The sequence below is a fragment of the Periplaneta americana genome, chromosome 13, assembly GCF_040183065.1.
Source record: "Periplaneta americana isolate PAMFEO1 chromosome 13, P.americana_PAMFEO1_priV1, whole genome shotgun sequence".
NCBI lineage: Eukaryota > Metazoa > Arthropoda > Insecta > Blattodea > Blattidae > Periplaneta > Periplaneta americana.
This window is the reverse complement of record NC_091129.1, coordinates 97,055,529-97,080,736: the sequence shown is the minus strand read 5'-3', so window position 1 is coordinate 97,080,736 and position 25,208 is coordinate 97,055,529. Positions and strand designations below refer to the sequence as shown.

General features: G+C 35.7%; 1 protein-coding gene across 1 annotated transcript in view; it reads left to right on the top strand.

Moving 5' to 3' along the window:
* LOC138712147 (probable G-protein coupled receptor CG31760) overlaps positions 1 to 25,208 on the top strand; it is a 395,270-nt gene that overhangs the window by 289,161 nt on the left and 80,901 nt on the right. The window contains exon 3 of the mRNA XM_069843619.1: positions 1,073 to 1,256. Coding sequence (XP_069699720.1) covers positions 1,073 to 1,256 — 184 coding nt within the window. The remainder of the gene's footprint in view (positions 1 to 1,072; positions 1,257 to 25,208) is intronic.

The window sequence follows — 25,208 nt, the reverse complement described above, 5'->3', positions numbered from 1 at the left end:
TCATCACATTACTTATCTTTGTAAGAGGCTTCGTAAAACAATTTATAAATTCGTTAATCTTCGATGCTACTTACCTATTAGAGTTCTACGAAATGTTTATTTGGCCATTATTCAGTCTATCATTCAATATGGTATAATTGTTTGGGGTGGAAGTACAAAAATTAATCTTAGTCCGTTAAATTTACTACAAAAACGAATAATTAAAATTTGTTTGAAGAAACGTTTCGATTATCCAACTAAATTAATTTATTCTGAATTTAATGTATTTAATATTGAACAAATTTATAAGTATACGCTGTTAAAATTTTATCATAAAAATCTTAATAAGTTTGTATTACAGACACACAATTATGACACAAGAAGAAATATTAATTCAACATTAGTAGAACCTAAATGTCTCACATCTGCTGGTCTAAAGCATAGCATAAATTTTGGCCCTCGGTTGTACAATACTTTAACTAAATTACACCCAGAAATTCTAACATGTAACCCACTAACATATAACAAGAAAATTAGAAACGTGTTAATATCTTCAATTTGATTAAATAAATTTATAGCCTATGTGTATGAATTAATCAACCTATATTATATTTGTATTCTATATTATAATAATATATATATATTAGTCCTACTTTTCACGTGCGATATTATTCTTCTCTAGTGTTAATATTATATTATATAATTCCATTGCCGCTGTAATTATATTTTAGTTCCTATTTTATTTTACTTATTTATTTATATTATTATTTTTTATTTTAATATTATATCTGAACTGCGACCGAGCACGAGCGCTGCTCATTCGGTCTCAAATTTTGTTAATACTACTATATCTTCTTTTTATATTGCTTGTATTATTTTATTTGTATTTCTCTTTGTTTGTTTTGTAATTATATTTCTATATTCTGTATATTTAAATTTAAATAAATAAATTTAAATTTAAAAAAAATATATATTAAAACCATAAAATTCCAGTTTCTGTAAAAGAATATTAATCGTGGGATAGAGATGGCAGTAGCTGTAGTGATGGTGATGGTCATAGATGTGATAGTAACATGATGTTCCGTGTTCCCAGGATAGCGAGGAGGCGCTGCAGGTGATCCATGACGTGGCCACGGAGAACATGGGATCCTTGTGCGTCACAGAGCCCTACCGCTCAATCAAGGTGCCCCTCGTCACCGCGCAGTACGAGGGCGCGCAGCAAAAAGCGGACATGGCCGCCATGCTGCTCCAGGACTTGGGGGTCTCCCACCACAATGGTAAGATACTGCATATTAGTAGCACCTTGAATTAGTACTTAACAGCAGACTAGAAATGTCATAATTTTATCAATAAGATATTATGTTAATTAGAGAGTGCTGCTAGATTACTTTCACTCATTTAAAGAAAAAATGTATTTTCACAGTGAAAGAAAAGAATCTGTTTCGGATTTAGGGTGGTTCCGGACCCAATCGATCCGTAATCTAACATATTCCAGATCAGTAGGTCTAAATACAGTAGCCTAAAAGAGAAAAGTCTAAAATTCCAACGAAAAAAAAGTCCAAAGCAAGGAAGTCTAACGCGCCAGCATGTCTAAAATTATTGTAAGTTACTTGTAAGCTAGAAATGTTTAACAGCCATAACAATGCCATAAAGTAATAATTACATCAGTATTCAACATTGTGGCAGCAACAAGAAATCCCACAGGACGACAAACTCAGTGGAAGGATGGCACTGTAAATTTCGAAGAATGATAGTCACTCATCAGGATATATTTGGAAATTTTTAGATAAGAGAAGGAAAAGATCAGCTATTGGCGGCTAATGTAAAAGCCATCCTGTTCGGAAAAGCCACCGGATAAACTTACGTTAGGCGCAGGAAATTGTAAACATCTACCAACAAAATGAAGAGAGAGGAGACATTCTCGTCTACTACAGGACCGCAAACTACCGTTTAAAACTCCAAACAATCGAACTTAATGATGTTGAGAAGCTATAGTTGTGGAAACCTTCTTTGAAGTTACTCGCGACCGAACAGATGTTATAACAAGAGGAAACATAGATTTCAGATTGTGTGCAGTAGAGTTGGGCAACACGATTCTTTTTCAGAAGTCGATTCCAACAATTCAATCATACATTACGAATCGATTCTAACGATTCGTTCACGATTCTTCTCAGTCTGCGATTCCAACTATTCTTTTGAATCGTCGCAAAACACTTTCCTTTGCAAACCACGCGTAGAACAAAAACATTCTACATCTCTCGCATAGATGGCATAAGAGGCGAGACATTGGCTTGTCTCTTTCTCATTGGCTGGAACCATTCAGTATGACCTCCATTAGTCTACAAAATTACCCAAGATAATGTCTCTAAATTATAATTTATCAACTGAACCTTATTATGAAGTACATTTTTTGCATTACATCTCTATTTAACTATGCAAATTTCAGGTTTGTGTTCATTATTTTCCATACTTAACAAATGCAGTACATATTTTGATTTCACTCTCGCTCGGGAGCATTCGACACGGTTCGGAAATGTCCGTTGACAGGTTACATCAAACAACTAATAGAATCGTTGGTTACGATACCATGCCGATTCCTTACTATTCTTTTGAACGACGATTCGTTACGATTCTTTTGAACGACGATTCGTTGATACCTCGAATCGATTCTTACGATTCTTTATTATTAGTCGTTCGAATGAACGATTCGTTCACCAATCGACCCAACTCTAGTGTGCATCCACGTATATAGATGAACTCACTAGCTGTCTGCTATGTATATTATAGGCCTACTCTGTTCACAGAAAACACTCATAGTATATCCGCAACTATGGATGGATGACTTTCGTAACTACATATATACAGTAGAGAAGCAGTTTCATTACGTGCTAACGTTTGCAGCGGAGTTGTGTAGTTTAGTAAGCAGTTTTTAACATGGCAGAATTTAAATCTTCCAATCACATGAAGTTGAATGCAAAACTTCAAGATTTACTGGTAATCATACAAGCTTATCAGTAAACGGAGATACATATTACATGGAAATTATGTAATGTGTATACATGATGTAAAGAATGAATATTATTTCAGGGATGCTTTGCTACGAAATGTTTATTTCGAAACTTTTCTTTGCATGGGAGATACAACAATTAAGAGAAACATTCTATTTCAAAATTTGACTAAAAATATACATAATCTTTAGCTTTCTCGACTTATGGATGACTCTGCCTGGTTGGCGCAGTTGGTATAGCGCTGGCCTTCTATGCCCGAGGTTGCGGGTTCGATCCCGGGACAGGTCGACGGCATTTAAGTGTCCTGCGGGACAAAATTCCGACACACCGGCGACACTGATATAACCGAGCGTCGTTAAATAAAACCTAATATATTTATAACATTAAAACATCAATACTACTTGATAAACAACCAGTGACACAACCACCCTATGAGCAACACGATGAAGACTAGAGCAGCGTTTCTATAAATATACGGAATACACAGTGACACCAACTAACTCCAATTATAAATATTATTTCAGTAGGTGGTCTCACCAACCCACAGATAACATTCGAGAATCATTGAAACCAACTTTATCCATTACTTCAGCTAATGGACGAAATATAGTAAGCTGGAGGAGCAAATACAAGCTGTTCTGTTTTGACGCATGACATTGTCTTTCTCCTTATATTCCCCTTGTTCTTCTTGTATTCCCATTGTTCTCCTTGTGTTTCTCTTCTATTTCCCTTGTTCTCTTTATATACTCCTTGTTCTTCTTATATTCCCCTAGTTCTCCTTGTATTCCCATTGTTCTCCTTGTGTTTCTCTTCAATTTCCCTTGTTCTCTTTATATTCTTCTTGTCCTCCTTATATTCTCCTTGTTCTCTTTGCATTCCCAAACTTCTCCTTGTATTCAATTTGTTCCCCTTATATTACCCTTGTATTCCCATTGTTCTCCTTGTGTTTCTCTTCAATTTCCCTTGTTCTCTTTATATTCTTCTTGTCCTCCTTATATTCTCCTTGTTCTCTTTGTATTCCCAAACTTCTCCTTGTATTCAATTTGTTCCCCTTATATTCCCCTTGTATTCTCTTTGTATTTCCGTTGTTATCCTTGTGTTCTCCTTATATTTCCCTTGTTCTACTTGTGTGCCCCTTGTTCTTTTTGTTTTCCTATTTTCCCTTGTTCTGCTTGTCTTCCTCTTTTTCATTGTTACTCCAGCTACTAATAAATATTACGGCTGTTGATAATAGTACTGATCTTATTAGCACTAAATACAAAATTGTATTGATAAAATTGAATTAGATAGAAAATTGAACAAACTGTACATAAAACAGCAACCAAAATAAGAGTTCGATGAATTCTATGAGCAAGAAGATAATTCTGGTAATAAGAGAATGTTTTGTAGCTTGAAATTCTCCTCTCTAAACCAAAACTTCGAAGTTTGTTATAAAATCTTCGTCAACTTCTCTCCTGTTTGCGAAACTAGGCCAATAAATATCTCGTCTCGCTGGTGAAGTTTGCTTGTCTCCTACTATCTCTAGCGGGCGACCTCATTTCAAGTGGCAGGGTGCACTTGATCCCTCTAGTTTTCTGTTATAACTCAAGAAGTAATGCGTCATTAGAATAGTTGTGTAATATTTTGCAAATAGGTTCATTACAATTTATGTGGGTGATTCAATTTGTTTCTCGATATCTCTATTGTTTTTGTACTAGGGATCATATTTATTGCATGTTATTCGTTTAAAAAAAAAAAAAAAACTTTTTTTTTTCATTCACAAAATGAACAAAAATCATAAACTTTCTGAGATATTTTAAAATCATTACATCAATAGGATTACCCCACTGATAATTTTTCAATATTATTTTCATTTTTCTCCGTATTTATTTTTGAAACTTCATGTATTTGTCCGTTATATGTCTACTAACCTTTTGAAATAAGAACAACATAAATAATTAATTTACTTTAATCAGTAATTCGCGTTATTTAAGTGGGGTGATCTTGTTACCCCTTTGGTAGTCTGCGTCATGAAAATTCCAGTATATGAAATTCAATTTGTAGGTTAATTTTTTACATTTTTGAGCTTGTTTGCTCCCAAATTTTTTTTATCTTCTGTTATTCATATACATTTTTCATGTTATTTATATTATCATGAGTATGATGACCTTTGCTTCCAATTATTTTAACTTCTATTTCTGTATGTTATAGTTATTCTAAAAGGAATTTTGTTGGAAATAATTATTAGTAGAGCCTTTCTCCGAGATATTCATTCTAGTATAGGTGATGTTTAAATATTTGAATTTCAACAAAAAACTAAAATTTATTTTCGTACATTTATATTTAGAATTTTAACGATTTTTAAGGACTTTATTTTATTATAAACAAATGTCCTGGAGATGTTCATGATTGTATGTATTGTATTTGAATGTTTAAATTTCAACAAATACGGTAACCGAAATGATTTACAATTTTTTATAATACTGTGACTTTCATTGATTGTAGCTGTGTTTTTCACCCTGTCAAAATGATATAGCGTTCAAATGGAAGGTAGGGAAGTTTAACTTTACTGATATATTTTTCTCATAATGTCACCAATAATATAGTTCATTAATTATCGTACATGTTTTTAACAAAATGGAACGTAAATCTTGAATCACTCTGTATTTTTAAAAAGTGGAAAATTACTTTATATTTTTACATTTTGTATAGGTCCACAGTCAGTAATATATGCATTGTTAATATTCAAAGTGTTTAACAAAGATTGGTACCATGATTTTGATTTATTATCTCCCCCCTTGGTAGTAGTAAGTTGAAAAAAACCTTGGTAGCAGAAGGGTTAACATTGTTTTAATTCTTCTTGAATTTTTATTCAGAATTAAGATTTTTATTGTGACTATTACACTCTTACTACGTCATACTACTTTTGACCAATAAAACTGTACGAAAGGACGTATTTCAACCAATCATGGCTGCTTATCGCACAATTTTATCACGTCCCTAGCATTTGTTTAATTTTATCGCGTCCCTAGCATTTGTTTAATTTTATCGCGTTCCTAGCATTTATTTCTTTGTTTGCCAACATTTGAAACTGCGCTGGTCTGGACGTCAAAAAATATATATAAAATTACAAACCACTCCAGTCGATGCACAGCAGTTTCAAATATGACTCGCATTGGCATTCAAGAACAAGAATTAATAAAAATCACTGATCATACCTATGCATCTTCTGAAATACGATTTACAAATAAATGAAGAGCACCATTCGGAAATCCTGAATTAGTTGAATACACCATGTAGGCCTAAATCAACGAGTTCCACTTATATTACGCACACGTCCAATATAACATCAATTGAACCACCAACCACATTCAAATTTGAAAATTGTACATTCAATAATTATTCCTTTTAAAATTATTCATTCGGAAATCCTGAATAAGTTGAATACACCATGTAGGCCTAAATCAACAAGTTTACTTCTATTACGCACACGTCCAATATAACATCAATTGAACCGCCAACCACATTCAAATTTGAAAATTTTACATTCAATAATTATTCCTTTTAAAATTATTCATGTTTATTTTTTATGTCATCGTCGTTAATTAAAACTTTTCTAACACTTGTGTATATTAGTTAGGTTATGTTATAGCTTCTGCTATATGATATTATAGTCACGTATCAGAGATTGTTTAATATTAAGATTTATTGAAAATCATCTGTCAAGTGACGTTGATTACTGGGATTCGGATAATTGAAGTGGAATGTTGCATTTTAATAAAAATGAAACTGAATCAACAAAGCCTTCTTGACTAGTAACATTGCCATCGTGTATAATAGATCGAGAACTTCTCGACAGACGAGAAGGCATTGCTCACTACTGCCATCTGGCATGCATCTAGCGTAATATTTGTAATGTTGAGATGGTACAATAATACATTTGAAGACAGTTGTATTTTCGTAAGTCAATTAATATTTTATTGTATTGGAGTACTCCGTTACTTCTAATCTTTATATACTTTCTTCTAATCGTGTAATAGTCAATTAAATCCCACTCGAGTTTTGATTTTCTCTAGATAAAATCAAAACGTCTAGTGAGATTACTGTTGATCAAACTATTTAACTAATTTCAGTGTACTTTTCAGTATTTATTCACTATACTATGCTAAATTAACAAGAAATATTTCATGCAGATTTCTTTGAAATTCCCAGGGAGGAAGACAGAAAGACAGAGAAAATAAAAAAATATATGTTGAAAATGTAGAAAACTCAAGTCTGGTTGCCCTTAAATATTTTTCAGTTGGCTATTTTAGACGCTTTATCAACTACTATGATTAAGCGAGATGAGTTCAGGGTCCAACACCGAAAGTTATCCAGTATTTGCTCTTAATGTGTTGGGGGGGGGGAACCCCGGGAAAATCTCAATCAAGTATCTTGTCCCGACCAGGATTTGAACCCGGGACCGCTAGTTTCACGGTCAGACATGCTAACCGTTACTCCACAGCGGTGGACCCGTTAAATATAAATCCTAATTGCTGTATATTGTTGATGTTGCCTGTACTTATTTATCAAGGAACTGAATTGCATTACAGAGAAAATAACTCGCGTGTCTGCCACGAGGAATCATGCAATGATATACTTTCATGAGATATGATACTGTACGTTTTCAAAATCCTGTACCGAGATTCAGAACACGACAGTAACTTTTCTTGTCTCATAGTTGTAAAGTACAATAGAAGAGAGATTCCACAAGCAGGCGTGATTCTAGTGTCAAAGGATGAACATCGCAGCTTCTTCTTATCTGACTCCAGGCAGCAACTAATATAATAAGTCGATAACAAATGCAAGAAGTGCCTGCCAGCCCCTCCCTGCTAATTGAATTAAAGTATCAGATTGAACCTGATTACGAGATAATAGCTCCTGCAATTGAAGACGGAAAGACGCGTAACAGCTGCTCCAGGGGATAAGGAAATTCAGGAAGTGAGATGCCTTTGTAAACGAGCCCCCGCTACATCTCCACGCTGCAAAATAGGAAATTCGCTTCTTAAAGTAGAACATCGACGGGCCTGTGGCTAAATCTTGCGCGCTTGTGTTTCATCCACGCAGTTCCAACTTTGATCCCAGGTTTGGCCGCGTTGGAATTCGTGTTAGCCAAAACAGACGCTGCAACATGTTTTCCTCTTCCATCCCCCCCCCCCCCACCCATTTCATCTATTATTTACAGATCGATTATTTAGACCTGACAGCTCAGCGACGTAAAAGAGGGGGAGTAATAAAAGTAGTGGGGAGAGATCCGGAGTCGAGATAAGGGCGAGCGGTCGGTAAAGGAATGCAATACAGATTAACTGTACTGGAAACACAACGCTATACCGCATGCGTGACATCCGATCGCTTTGACTTCAGGCAACAGACTAACCTGAACATTCCTTGGCGTAACTTAATGGACTCGCACATTTCCGGCGTCTGTTCAAGACTAAATAATCATACTGTACATTAATTGAGAAAGATGCATGGGAGAAGTTTGTGGGGAATACGAGTCTCCTATGATGATATTCTCGTAGGATTTAAGGGCTTGATTCTGCCTCGGTAGCGTAGTTGGTATAGCGCTGGCCTTCTATGCTCGAGGTTGCGGGTTCGATCTTGGCCCAGGTCGATGGCATTTAAGTGTGTTTAAATGCAATAGACTCATGTCAGTAGATTTACTAGCATGTAAAAAAACTCCTGCGGGACAAAATTCGGGCACACCGTCGACGTTGATATAATCTCTGCAATTGCGAGCGTCGTTAAATAAACCATGATTTAATTTTTAAGGGCTTGTGGTTCCGGAACGTGGGGCATCAGGTATTCATCTTAGGATCACACCTGTCTCTATGAGGGCTGAGACAGGATGTCCGCCTATTAGCATCTTATTTACGGATGCTACCCCGGTCACGCGTCGGATTACTATCACAGGTCCGTGATTCAAATCCCCGGACCGACCAACCTAACATGCCGGTTCATTTCCACAGTACATTTCCCTTCCTCTTCCCTGTAGAAAAATAATTTAGATTTCATATCATTCATTTTCATCTCATTCCATAGCATATTCAGGTCATGACGCATGTCTTCGTCCGCTTGCGAAGTCTCTGCCAAAATTCATTCCTTAAGAGCACTTCCGAGAGCGCTTCGACACCTTAGAAGGGCTGTCGGAATGGATCCGGGGGATGTAGGGGACCTTTGGATGAGCGGATGAGGTGCCTTATGCGGCCGATGGGCTGGTACACCTAATTCTCATTCATTCTATAATTCGGAGTGCACAATAGGCCACTATCGAGTCGACGTCCTGTAGGGTCGTCCCTAACCCGTCTCTAGCCATTCAATACCACCACCAATACTACTACTACTACTACTACTACTACTACTACTACCACTACCACTACTACTACTACTATTACTACTACTACTACTACTACCACTACTACTGCTGCTGCTGCTGCTGCTGCAACATGATTCATGAAGTATGACCCAAGCTTTAGGAAATAGTTCTGTAGATTATTTTGAGCAAAACAGGTCATATGAAAATGTGTCTTATCATCAGCTATTTTATTTGCTTGTAAAAAAATGCATACGCCGCCGTCCTGTGAACTAGGCGTGTACCTTCTTTGCGTCTTGACACAAACAGTGAGTCTTGTTTGTAGTAAGAGAAGTGAAATTTCACTGTGACGAACTCCAGGGAGAGAAATAGGATAGGTCAGGACTGATGGCATCAACTGTAGGCCTATATGAATAGGCCTAATATCCGCATTTCTCAATCTCACATTGGAAGAAGCCCCTTTAGAGACCAGACCACATATATTATCGACATGATGGTTCGCCCTGACGTTTCTCGTGCAGTAGCAGATTACATGAATATTTATTTCCCTGGGCGATGGATCGGTCGCTGTGGTCCACGAAATTGGTTTTTCAGTTCACGAGATCTAAACCCTTTAGATTTTTACTTTGGGGGGGGGGGTGAATGAAAGATGAACTCGCGTAACAAATGAAAGTACGAACAAGAAAGCAATTATTACTTGACTGTATTGTGAACGCTACTGTAGATAATCAGTCGTGTCGGGATACGAAATGCTAAGCGCACGATTCACATCCGTGCGGTCAAGTGCGTTGATGTGGAAGAAAGAATATTTGAACGAAGTTACGCAATAAAAGTCCAACCGACAAAAACATATTTTCGATATATTCACCATTGAAGTAAAGTGGTTATTTATTAAATATTTTATGCAAAGAGTATTCTAACATTTATACTATTACAAGAAACAGCACAAGTAATAACAAAAAAGACTAATCGATTTTTAATAATAGACCAGCAGTTGATTTAATATGGCAAAGTAAAATAAATAAATATGCATTTTATGGAATAAACTAATTTTGCTTATAAATAGTAGCAGAGTGAAGATATTGCATTCTTTACTTTTCATTAGTTAAATTATCCGACCAACAACAGATTTATGCAAATATATTAAAGATTGTCTCATGGTCTATTGTTACATATCTCCGTTCATTTTATAACCTGTTTTCAAACTGAGGTATGCTTATTTTCTGTTCAAGACAGTATTTTTTAATAATCGTTCTATGCATTTTAATTGATTCTCTTTAATTCCGCTCACAACGCCTTATAGACCACCTCTGTGGTGTAGGGGTCAGCATTCTGGTCTCTTACGCCGAGGGCCCGGGTTCGATTCTCGGTCGGGTTGAATTTCCTGGTTGAGATTTTTTAGGGTTTTTCTTCAACCGTAAGGAAATTGCCAGAAAATTCGGGCCCCAACATCCCTGAAAATCACCGACCTCATTCATCACCGAAATCATATTCATAACAAATTAGTAATATATATACAGTGTGAGCATAAATGATTGCCCTAGTTACGAAAATTATTTGTGGACTAACGATTTAACATAGAAAATATTTAGATATACAAGTAGATAGAGAAACTCTCAAAGTTTTTTTGACATACCTTATAGGTGCTCGATGTGTGCTCCCCTTGTGACCCTGCAGACATCAAGTCGGTTGTCCAATTCGTCCCATACACGATGAAGTGTATCCATGTCGATTGCAGCGATGGCGTTGATGATGCGGTCGCGTAACTCTGGCAGATTTGCCGGTAATGGAGGTACAAAAACAGAGTCTTTAACATATCCCCACAGGTAAAAATCACAGGGTGTTATGTCAGGGGAACGTGGAGGCCAGGACAATAGCTGCATATCGTCTCTGCTCGCACGACCAATCCATCTGTTTGGCAATCTGTTGTTCAGGAATGGAAGTGAGGCGGAGCGCCGTCTTGTTGATAGATAAAATCAACGTTCAACTGTTTCTTGTGGGATGCGTGGCCGACCAGGAGATTTTCCTTTACACAGACATCCTGTGGTCACTAATTGATTGTACCATCGTCTAATGGTCTTGTGGTCTGGTGGATCTTTGTGGAATCTTGTTCGAAAATTTCGCTGCACTGTTATGACTGATCTTGTGGAATGAAATTCCAACGCTACAAATGCACGCTCAACTCCAGTCGCCATTTCTGTAAACTGAGGTCCTCTACCGGTAAGAAGTGGAATTACGCCGCGCGGATAAATTCAAATAAAACTTTGAGAGATACCTTATTTGGTAATATTAGTACCATTGTTGTATTTTTATTTTAGTAGGTTATTTTACGACGCTTTATCAACAGCTTAGGTTATTTAGCGTCTGAATGAGATGAAGGTGATAATGCCGGTGAAATGAGTCCGGGGTCCAACACTGAAAGTTACCCAGCATTTGCCCATATTAGGTTGAGGGAAAACCCCGGAAAAAACCTCAACCAGGTAACTTGCCCCGACCGGGAATCGAACCCGGGCCACCTGGTTTCGCGGCTAGACGTGCTAACCGTTACTCCACAGGTGTGGACCCATTGTTGTATCATTCACGGTTTGTCTATAAAAAAATCCCCAAACTAGGGCAATCATTTATGCCTACCGTGTACATATATATATATATATATATATATATATATATACTTACTTACTTACTTACTTACTTACTTACTTACTGGCTTTTAAGGAACCCTGAGGTTCATTGCCGCCATTGATCCCTATCCTCAGCAAGATTAATCCAGTCTCTACCATCATATCCTACCTCCCTCAAATCCATTTTAATATTATCTTCCCATCTACGTCTCGGCCTCCCCAAAGGTCTTTTTCCCGCCGGCCTCTCAACTAACACTCTATGTGCATTTCTGGATTCGCCCATACGTGCTACATGCCCTGCCCATCTCAAACGTCTGGATTTAATGTTCCTAATTATGTCAGGTGAAGAATACAATGCGTGCAGCTCTGCGTTGTGTAACTTTCTCATTCTCCTGTAACTTCATCCCTCTTAGCCCCAAATATTTTCCTAAGAACCTTATTCTCAAACACCCTTAATCTCTGTTCCTCTCTCAAAGTCAGAGTCGAAGTTTCACAACCATACAGAACAACCGGTAATATAACTGTTTTATAAAGTCTAACTTTCAGATTTTTTGACAGCAGACTAGATGACAAAAGCTTCTCAACCGAATAATCACAGGCATTTCCCATATTTATTCTGCGTTTAATTTCCTCCCGAGTGTCATTTATATTTGTTACTGTTGCTCCAAGATATTTGAATTTTTCCACCTCTTCGAAGGAAAAATCTCCAATTTTTATAGTTCAATTTCGTACAACATTCTGGTCACGAGACATAATCATATAATTACTTAGTCCGTGCTTCCAACCCTATTGCTTTACTTGCTTCAAGTAGAATTTTCTTGTTTTTCCTAATCGTTTGTGGATTTTCTGCTAACATATTCACGTCATCCGCATAGACAAGAAGCTGATGTAACCCGTTCAATTCCAAACCCTCTGAGTTATCCTGAATTTTCCTAATGGCATATACTAGAGCGAAGTTAAAAAGTAGAGGTAACAATGCATCTCCCTGCTTTAGCCCGTAGTGAATTGGAAACGCATCAGATATAAACTGGCCTATACGGACTCTGCTGTAAGTTCCACTAAGACACATTTTAATTAATCCAACTAGTTTCTTGGGAATACATATATATATATATATATATATACATAGTCTCCATCTAGTTCACAACAATAGAACCAGTCTCAACAATAGTATACAGGCCTTCGGATTTCAATCAAATTAACTCGCGATATGACCAAAATGTTAAAGCGAGTATAAATAACAGCGAGGGAAAAAAAGGCCTTATGCTGTCTTCGAACAGTTTCTTAAATATTGGTTATTGAATATGTTCATAATATGGCTTTTTTGTCCAAACTGACTGAAGCTCAAGGTCAAGCTACGGTCATTCTAGTACTTTGCATGTTCAGCAGTATTCAATCAATTCTATATTGAGTGAGTAAGCTTACACTTGCAATTTAGTGTTTCAGTCTTTATGAGATATTAAGTAATATTTTTTTTTTACAATATGAAGAATACAGTAATGTAGGCCTATATGTCTAGAATCTTTGTGGCGAGAACCTCGAAATGCTACGTACGAAATATTTTTACAAAAACGCGTTGTTCAGTGGGTCCACTTTTGCACCAATGTAGCGTCCGTCTACAACTCTTTTATTCTCGAATTTCGCTTACAGCTTGATGTAACACTTGGAGTTGCTGTATAGCCTTTCCATCATGCGATTGAGACAGGCAGTCAGAAATATAATCTTGTAGACGTAGTTCGAATGCTCTCTACGAAGAGACTTTTCTAAATTCGAAAGTTCTTTGTATTTCATTCGTATCAGTGAAGTCATCTTTCAGACGATTCTTCATTTCTAAACGGATATTTTGTTTCAAAGAAAAGTATATATAGTATATGGGAAGCTTTCTACAGTGTGTCTCACTTAAGCCGTTCATTTTTGTTTATGCGGTCCAAATACAAGTCGAGATATGAAGGGTACACGGGAATAACGATCAAGGTCCATTTTAGAAAGTTTCGAGAAAAACTAATTTTAAAGTTTAAGCACTTAATACTTTGTTATGTGTGCATTTAATAGAAATTGACGTAGTGGAATGTCAAGAACGATTACTTCTTATTACTAGCTAGACCACATGATAGTACTTCCTTTCCACTATAAGATAGCGTTATTAACTCAATTTCGATTTTTTTTGGATCTTGATCGTTTTTCCCGTGTACCCTTCCTATGTGAAGGAGGGGGTATTTAATGGTCTTGCAAGCCGAATCAGGGAGAGGCATAACATCCAGTGATATCGTCACACACATGTTAAGAATTTTAGTTTTCGTGTGATAATTTTGTGTTAAACATATGTAGTCAATCTGTTGTGTCAATTTCTTCGGCATTACAAGGTTTCTACTAGTAGCATTTAGCCTTGGATAATGTTTTATCGAGTTATTTGCTCTTCTCACAGTTCCGATAATATATCTTAATACATGTTACCTTCGTCCCATCAACTCAATTTATATCTCTTGTTTCAATCGCAATAAACATTCAATTGAATACAATATATATTTAAAGGAAGACAGCTGGAAGTTTTAACACAATTTATTCTTTTTTTTTTTCAAGATATTTGACACTACAGTGAGAAGGTAACGAGAGTAGACCAAGAAAAATGTTGCATCCAGATTGTGAAAAGCATTATGTTCTATGACAGTCATGTCCAAAATGTTACTAAAATATAGGAAATCCAATTAGAGGTTATAATTGTTATTAGAGGAGAAAAATTCGTTCCGACTCCGGGAAACGAACCCGGGTCCTTGTTTCTACGTACCAAGTGCTCTAACCACTGAGCTACGCCGAAGTCCAATCCACAGCTCCGGATCAAATCCCCCTCTTCTAGTGTTTTTCCCTATGTGGCCGGTGCTGTTGATTGAACCACAGTCTACTATATACAGTCACGAAGCTTGAGTTTTGAGGGTGCTAGAAACAATAGACTGTGCCGGTACTATTTTGCATTGCCTGTAATGAGGCGATATTAGCGATCCTAGTGGTGAGCAACTATCTAATGTTTGCATATTTACTACGTATTGAGCTTCGCGACTGTATATACTAGACTGTGATTGAATGTCGGCGTAGCTCAGTGATTAGAGTGCTTGGTACGTAGAAGCAAAGACCCGAGTTCGATCCCCGGCGTCGGAGCGAATTTTTCTCCTCTAATAACAATTGTTACCGTAACAGATAAATTCTGTAGGACTAAAAAATTAGTATTACGTAGAGGTTACGTTTTGATTTTTTCTTTTTTTAACATTTTTATTAAAGTTTTAGTGTGGTTGTTATTTATTTCTTTCAATTCTATCTCGTTTCTCGAACTTTAAGTTTTCAGCATAAGTACCGGTAATGTCAATATTTGGGAGCACTTACATGTGCGAACAGTTTTTTCACAAATTAATCTCAATAGAAAGATCACGTTTCTGTAATCCATTATGATTATACTTCCAAGCAAGACTGACATTGGAAGAATTATTTCTAGAGAACATCACAAAAATTTACGATAGTGAAAGGACAAACCCGAATGTTTCTATAGTCTGTGTGTGAAAACAAAAGAATTGTGTATAAGTATTAGCACATGGCAATGTCATTTGCTTTTATATTATTTACACAATTTTTCTAAACAAACTGGTAATACTTTCTGTAAGATTTCACTCCTTTCTATAAAATTAAATAGTATTCTTTGTTGTAAACTAACCATTGTAATACATGTTTTACATTTTGTTGTTAATGTCACAATTTTATAGTTAATTTTGATTAATTGTTGTACATTTTATTGTATTAATTGTATCACTGTGCTGGGCTTTTATTGGCCAATGGCGCTTGCCCAGCACATAACTATCAATAAATAAATAACATTATTATTATTATTATTATTATTATTATTATTATTGTGTGTGTCTATTGCCTACCCACTTCACTCGCGTGATTCGGGTTCAGTATGCGGATAGGTGGCAGGACTGTGACCCATTTTCAAGTTGCACACCACTTCAGCGGGCCACGTTATGCATGATGTGTATCTATGAAGAGTTATGTCGTGTATGTGTAAGTGAGCGTATGTGTAAATGTAGTATAGGGAATGAGTGTGGAAAGTGAGGAAGGGAGAAGGGAAAACCCGGTGCTGGCACGTAGCCTACTCCTGTCGAATAGCACCAAGGGGACCGCCAGGCTTACCGTCCCCATCCGACGGAGGAATGCACTGCGGAGAGATTTGGGATTTAACCCAGGCACATAAGCGCACAATTTAGTGAGTAGTAGAAGTTGTGCATCGCTATCTCTCCTAGTCCCGAGGTAGAAATTTTACATGAAAATTTATGAACCGGGCGGGCTAGTCTGGAGGCAGACGCGCTACCACAGAGCTAACTCGGCGGATTTATTATTATTATTATTATTATTATTATTATTATTATTATTATACTCTATTTACTATTTAGGTAATTTAAATTATTTTGTGTAGTTACTACTAGTCGAATTATTTGTCATTTATTTTGTACATTTTGTTTAAATGTTAAATTGCATAAATGTGCTTAGAGTTGTTTAAGGACATGGAATATGTCAAGTAAAATTTACAAACACTGAGTTGCAATTTCAACTTCATTCCTCTCCAATTTGGGTAAAAAAAACGATTGAGTTCATCACTGTATAGAGAATGGAAACATGCCATTAAAATTCAGTGATTGTACAAACAGGGAATCCTAGTTAGACCCGGAGGGTAGTGTTTTATTTTGTATGGTCCACAGCAGAGGATCTCGTTCTTGCCTATAGCCGAGTGGGGTGGCGCTGACTCTGAACACCGCTTCCACCCTGCGGCGCTCAATCCTCGCGGGAGTGTTCCGGGAACCTCCCACGCACCAAACGATCCCTGCCCCACCTGCAGTCTCTGTCATTGAGCGCTGCGGAACTGTATGTAGAGTGGGTCCAGCTAGAGTTGATCCCTCACGGAAGAGATCGACTTTGTCAAATATGGAAAATAGAGCACTCAGTAGAATGTTTCTAATATGCCTTCTTCAAGACCTGTTTGGTAATTCTGTCATAACCAATCATTTCGTTTTGACTAGTAAATTTATGTGTCTAACATACAAATAGAAATATAATCATTATTATTGTTAGGCCTATTATTATTATTATTATTATTATTATTATTATTATTATTATTATTATTATTATTATTATTCAGGATGATTCACGAGGATTTACCGTCACTTACGGAGCTTATTTCCGAAGTCATTCTGAGCAAAAAAAAGTCATAAAACATTTGTCCTTATCTCAGTATTTTCGAAGTTACACTAATTTGAAGTTGTAAGTAAAATACTTTTTTCTTTAGTTTTAAGGGTAAAATATATAGCAAATAGAGAATGAACTGTTCAAAATTGTCATTTCTTTAATTAACTAGTGTTCTGTAGTTAAAAATATGTTCTTAATTGCTTTGTTCAGATCTGATTTTTAAATTTCTCACTAAAAATGGCATAATTCTTACGTACTTCTCACAAAAATTGGTACAAATCATACGACTTTAGAATCTTGATTCATTACAGTTTAATTATGCATTCTAATGTACAGTCTTAAAAGTTTACAAGAGTGCCGTGATTTGTTACAATTGTTGTGATAAGTGCGTAAGAAGATGTAATTTTGTAGTTAAAAATCGAAAAAAAAAAAATCTGTACGAAGCAACTATGGAATCCACAACACATTTTAGCTTCAGAATCTTAGCTAATTAAAGAGATTATACTCCTGAATAGTTCATTCTTTATCTGTAATATTTTTTTACCCTTAAAACTCGAGAATAATGGTATTTTACAAACAACTTCAAATTAGTGTAATTCTGAAAAGTTTGAGATTGGGACAAATGTTTATATGACATTTTTTGCTCAGAATGTCTTCGGAAATAAGCTCCGTTAGGGACGGTAAATCCTAGTGAAACATTCTGTATTATATATTATATTATATTATAATATATTATATTATATTATATTATATTATAATATATTCAATTCATATAATTTGCAGTAGAGATTTCACACTTCTTGTGCTGACTGATGTACGAAATCGATTCTTCTCCTTTGAATCTAGCTGGAACTGGATTCATCCGAAGTGAATCACAATAGTCAAGAGCGGAAGTGATTATTTCTAGAAGCTGATACGAAGCAACAAACAGCTTCCGTCTCGCAGACAAGGATTGAGTTCGTTGGAGTGTGCGTTTCTGGGAATATCTGTCCTGGGGTTTCAGAAACTTCATGCTACAGTAACTATGAACAGCACTTTGCAAACAAAACGACGTCACTATTTACCGTATCAAGCGCGGGGTGGAATCGTCATGAAGTAATGACATAGCTGAATACCAGAAAGATGCAGTACATCGAACGAACGGTTTCAGTTCTTGGTGTATGTAATTTTATTCTAGTTAGACTGTTTTCTCTTCTCTGGTGAGCAATTTCTCAAAGTAGATGCGTCAGGCTAGTCATATATATGTGTTAAGAAGCAAATAAATTTGTTAATGCATTTGGGACTTCACATGCCATTAAGAACCTAAAACAATTTGCCAAAAGTAATTCGAAATAATTTATGCATATAGGCCCTACGAGTAACAGGCTATATATTGCATTGTCCACAAATTTTTGAACGATTATATGTATTATAACATATTTTTTTCTGATATTGAATAGACAGACATGATATTGCAGCAATTTGTAAGAGGGATATTTCAAGTTTCATACTGCTATCTCAGTTTCATTTGCTATTTAGCAGGAAATGTGTACGTCATTGTTGGTGAAAATGACTGCACTTCTAACAGACCGTAGCTGGTGTGTGGGCGAATATACGAGGTGTAACAGCGCTGTCGCGTTTCGCCGCGTGTTCCATCAGCAAGAAAGCGGATGCGCGAGAGGCCAAGTGTTACTGAACAGACTCCCTGAAAGCCAGTAGACAAAAGATAAACCCTTCTGCATATGGTCACCCCGTCCACCGGATCTCAGTATGCGATTGCTTTCTGTGGAACTTTGTAAAGGACAATGTTTACGTCCCTCCACTTACAACGACGGGCGAAATTAAGAAAATGGTTAGGTTTCACTCGTATACGTGGACAAATTATTAAACTAAATATTATTTGCATAAATCTTTCATTTGTTTTTAAAATGGAGTACAGTTACATAATGAACACGTAATCTGTGACAACAAAATTGTTCATATTAATATTTTGTAGGCTTTATAGTTCAAGCGAATGTGTGTGAGAGCGAAAGTAGATTTAAGTTCTCTTATGGTCTGGCTCAGGCTCCGCCAGGTCGAGTCAAGATCGCGAGAGGACATACAGGCCTGCTTACGGCTTCCACTGCGGGTAGTACACTTGTACACTGCAGTCTATCAGTGGTGGAGCCTATAGAGGTCGCTTGGGGCACCGGTGTACTGCATTTTGCACCAGGAAAATTGATGTGCTAAAAACATGAACCTTAGCAATGTAATGGATGTTGTGCGAACAAATAATTTCATAAGGTCTAAAGGACTTCATCACATGGACTTCAGGGCACTGCTGGATGATATTAACAGTGAGTATGGGAATTTACTCTGCCATACCGACGTAAGGTGGTTCAGTCGAGGAAAAGTTCTGGCACGTTTTCTTGCACTTAGAAATGAAATTGCCTTATTTATGGATGTACATGGGAAACCTGTTAGAAGCCTGGGACATTAAAGGAATATAGAAGAATAATGCAACAATTGTGCGAAGACTTCGAACGTAGATTTCAGGATATTAGAAAACTTGATCAACAATTTAAGATATTTGCAACACCTTTTTCAGTGAGTGTCCTGTATATACCTGCTGAGCTATAATTAGAAATACTTGATTTACAAAGCGATATTGAGCTAAAGGATAAGTATCAAAACAGAAAATGTATTAACCATTTCTATACTTCTCGCTGCAAGAACGTTGTGCATGTTCGGGACAACCTACGTATGCGAAACACTGTTTTCTTTAATGAAGTTTACAAAGTCACGTCACAGAAGCCAATTAAGTGTTGAATACTTGAAAGCATGTTTGCGATTGGGTGGTACTAGGCTAAAACAATAGCTCTGCGAATTGGAAAACTGCTTACAAACAGAAAACTGCAAAAATCGCCGCGGATCTCTGATGTATAAGAAAAAGTATTATTATTAGAGAATTGTATTTGAATAATAACTCTGTACTGTTGTTTTATTTTGTTAATTGAACTGTATAGCAATGAGAAGAAGACAAACAGTGAACAGTTTTATTTTGTAGTATGTTAATCTGTATAAAAGTGTATATTTTCTTTTGTTTCATTATTGTGCAAACATGCAAAAATTTATTTCGTATATAGTTAACTGTACCAAATTGTGTAGAGTACTGTTTTCAGTATAGTGCAATTAACAGTGAAAGCGTGCTTCAATTAAAAGCTGAAATTAATTTATATTCTTATCACAAATTTGGTTCACATACAAGTTCTTAGCTCCGCCACTGTGGAAGCAGCTACCCTTGCCCGCAGCCGTACGTCAGGGCTTGAGAGCTTGTACGTATGCACGAGAGTGTAGTCACTTGACGCTCCCTGGTCTGGCTCATCATATGAGAAAACGTGAGCCATTCCCACACTAGTAGGAGGCCCTTGCCATGCAGGGATTATCTGGGCTCATATCATCATCTTCATGCGTTTATTTCGCCTTGGAGGGCATTTCATTTCTCTTTGGCATTCTGCGTATAAGATTCCTACAAGACTCCCGAATTTCAGTGTCTCCGTGCCAAATAGCTATTAATGATTCTATGAACCCAACTTCAGTGGTATGTTGAATTTCTTAAATCTCTTCTTAAAAAGTAACAGAGATTCTCGATTCAGTTCATATAAGGACTGTTGCCTGGCCAATTAATTGTTTTGGTGTGAGAAACCTGGAAAAATTTCGAAAACTTCTTCAGAAAATGACATTTATTTATTTATTTATTTATTTATTTATTTATTTATTTATTTATTTATTTATTTATTTATTTATTTATTTATTTATTTATTTATTTATTTATTTATCTATTTATTTATTTATCTATTTATCTATTTATTTATTTATCTATTTATTTATTTATTTATTTATTTATCTATTTATTTATTTATCTATTTATTTATTTGTCTATTTATTTATTTATCTATTTATTTATTTATTCATTTATTTATTTATTTATATATTTATATATTTATTTATTTATTTATTTATTTATTTATATATTTATTTATTTATTTATTTATTTATTTATTTATTTATTTATTTATTTATTTATTTATTTATTGTCAGGATTAAGGCCATAAGGACTTCTCTTTCATCCTACCAGATAGCACACATAAATACATCAGTTTAAAAAAATTTGAAACATTGACAAAAATAATACAAAATAAATTAAAACTCTATATAGGTTCAACAAGGTCAAAGAACATTATGAAGCACTTATTAAGCTAATACAAGAAAGAAAGAAAGATAGTTAAAATAACAGTACGCCTAATAGCATTGATGATGATGATGATGATAAATGCATTAATTATATATTAAGGATAAAACTAACAACAGCATAATTACAATATTTATTATAGGATCCTAATCTATTAAAATAATTTATTTATTGAAATAATAATAATAGGTTCATTGTTGTAAACATTATGCGCTCACTTACAAAATTACAGAATGATAAACTTAAGAAATTGAAAAATAATAAGTTTAGTCTAATAATTTGTCCACGTCTGCGAAGTAAGACAACCTATGGAACTATCCGTGTCTTGAACTTTGTGTTTAAATATTTATCGAGAAAGGAGCCACATTTGTGGAACTTCCTGTGAACGTGGCTTACAAGTTTACGACGTATCTGAGGTGAACCTGATAAGAGAAGACAGTAGAGGATCGAGACAGTGGCAGACGAGAGAGCTGGGATTAATTACGCCCATTACCGGAGTCATTAAGGTAGCGCCTTGTAAATTGACTTAAATTGCATATGGCTCACCTCCCCTCTTGCGCGTGTACTGCCTACAAACAACAGCAACTTCATAATAGAGACAGAAGCCACGCGCTTGTCGGACAGGTGTAATACAGTAACAATTATTGTTACCATAACAGACAAATTCTGTAGGACGAAAAAAAAAAAAATAATCTTTACGTAGATGTGAAACTCATATTTTGAGATACTGTTTAATGCCTGGGTTACGACCTATTGGACGTTTTCTGTTGTTTGAAAATGGCGTTCTTTCACAACTGTTTTCATTTTTGGGAATAAGAAGAAGTCGCATGGTTCACGGCCGGGTGAATATGGAGGCTGTGGCAGTGTTGAAACAGATCAGCAGCCATATTTCTCCGTTCTACTCACTCATTTCTTTCATGCTCAGGTCTTCAGTTAGAATGAGGCGAACAGTTTCCCGATTCATGTTCAATTCTTGTGCTATAATTTTGGCTGTTAATCGCCTATCAGTTCGAATAACTTCACGTATTCTGGCAATGTTGTCATCTGTCGGTACAGTTGTTGGTCGCCCACTCCAGTGTTCATCTTCAACGTTTCTTCAGTCATCAGTGAGCCTGCCTGGAGAGAAATAAAAAATAGGTTGCAACCGCCAAATTACTCTTCAAGGAACGACCACTCACATAAATTGAGGGAAAGAAGACAGAGGACGGACACTGGAAAGTTTTTTCTCAATCGTACTATCAGGGACTGGAATGCTTTACCTGCAGACTTACTGAAGGCTTTACCAACAACCAAAAACATATTTAAAAATAGGCTTAAGGACTTTACTAATAGACGGTAATTATACACAGTATGTAAAGGATGTAAATGATATTTTGTTATTGAAGTGTTGTATCAGTGAAGAATTATGTTGTGTCAGTGAAGTGTGTTGTGTCAGTGAAACGTGTTCCTGTCAGGGAAGCTTTATAGTTTATAGTGGCAGTGCAAAGTATTTGAACAGTGAAATGTTTTTGAAGTGTTAGTGAAATCAGAATAGAATCAGTGAAATGTGTCTTAGTTCCAGTGCAGTGAGTGAGTTGACAGCGAAATGAGTGTAATGTGGAAAGGTACTTGTGCAGATATAAACCTATCATACTCGTGGGTTTTAGTTCGAACTTAAATTTAAGACACAAATTAGATTTATTTTAAATGTTATTTTAAGTGATCGTGCTTCATTTAATTTAGGATATTCCCTATTATTATTATTATTATTATTATTATTATTATTATTATTATTATTATTATTATTATTATTATTATTATAAATTATTGTTAGTATTAATTATTTGTATTAATTATTGGTATTATTATTAACTGTATTTTTAATTAATAAGTTTATTATTGTCATTATTGAGTGTAATTAGTTACCACTGCCACCGGGTAGGCATATATACCCATTGTAGTGTGAATAAATACATATATACATACAACATTTTTTGTCATCGGAAAGCTCTTGACATCACTTAATTTCCAAAAGCCTGCCATACGTTTTCGTGGCATTTTCACCAAGTTTCATACAAAACAAAATGGCATACCTCTGTGCGATGTAATGCGATTCCATTGTATTTACGAGGAGCAAACACACAACTTCACTGGTCAAGCAGCTGCTCTCCATTCTTGGCTTTCAGGGTGGTGCCAGTTGGAATTCGGGTGGAGGGAGGACCAAGGTCAAACATATATCTAGTAGGAGGCTGCACGGTTGCCTTATTTTTTTTATTTTTTTTATTGGGTTATTTTACGACGCTGTGTCAACATGTAGGTTATTTAGCGTCTGAATGATATGAAGGTGATAATGCCGGTGAAATGAGTCCGGGGTCCAACACCTAAAGTTACCCAGCATTTGCTCGTATTAGGTTGAGGGAAAACCCCAGAAAAAACCTCAACCAGATAACTTGCCCCGACCGGGATTCGAACCCGGGGCACCTGGTTTCGCGGCCAGACGCGGTGACCGTTACTCCACAGGTGTGGACACGATTGCTTTATCAGGTGGGAAAAAGTCAGTCTTATTACTTTATTGTCGGATCTCGTATATTTCATGGATTATAAAAAGGACATTAAAATAATATTAAACTAGAGAAGTCTCTCTAGCTATTTTAAATAATATCCATAACATTACCTCTTTATGGTAGCGAGAAAATCCAGTGAAACAATAGAAAAGCAAGATTTATGTCATCTTAAAGTGCGGATTGTAATATTTCAGAGCGTAACTGCAAGACATGTTTATTCTTCACTAGCATTTGTATATAAAGACATGATTTCATAGAAACAATAGAACAACATGAACGATACAACAAAGATTATATCTTTAGAATCAATTTCGTCCTCAGCTCCATCTCTCCACAGTCTCTTAAATTCCACGGTTTTCCCTTTCAATAAAATTCAGTGTCTGTTTTAAAGTGAATGTTAGACAAAAATTCAATTACAAAATATTTTACCATTAATGCAGTTTTAATGTAGAGTGTTGCAGACACATCGTAAATGGTATGACCTATATAGGCCTACTGAATTTTTTTCAGTCTACTTTTTCAACATATAATGTAATTTTTTTAGGTTATTATATTTTTTGAATACACTTAATAATTCAGCTCCATTTTCTGCAAAATTATTTAAGGTAGAAACTTGACATTTTTTTACTAAGAACTCCTCTTAAATAGACTACATATTTATATAAATGAGGCGCTGACATGGGAAAGGTAGTAACTGCCAAAAACAAAATTTTTCAGGGGAAGCAAAAAACAAATTCATGAACACTTTCTCACTTACATTATTACAGAAACTGCTTTAAATGAAAGGCATACACTCATGTTTGTGTTACATATGAAATTTGAAAAGTCTGACACAGATTTATCTGTGAAATCCTATTTTATGAAAATATAACATTGAAATCTCTCCTTAGCCAAACTGAGAATTAACGTTTTTTATACATTATGCACAAATTTTTCGGTAAAATGCATGATACTTTTCATCGAGGAAGTCTAACATAGATAACAAGTCTCTCTTTTTGGCATCAGGGACGACTGGTCTTCTTTCAAGGCGTTGCAAGCACTGCAAGTTAGTGATTGACGTTAATGACTGTCCTTTCTTATAAATCCTGTGCTCTGTCCGCATTTCAAGGTCATTAAATGACTGTCTTGTTTTTATTAGAGGAAAATCAGCTCTTGAGAGTCTAATCCAGTTGAGGGTGCTGATTTTGATAGGAGTTGTATTCAAAAACTTGTCACATTCTGCAGAAAAGTCGAAGAAATCCTCATCCTTCATCATTATTACATTATTAAGCCTTACCTCTTCTGGAACCA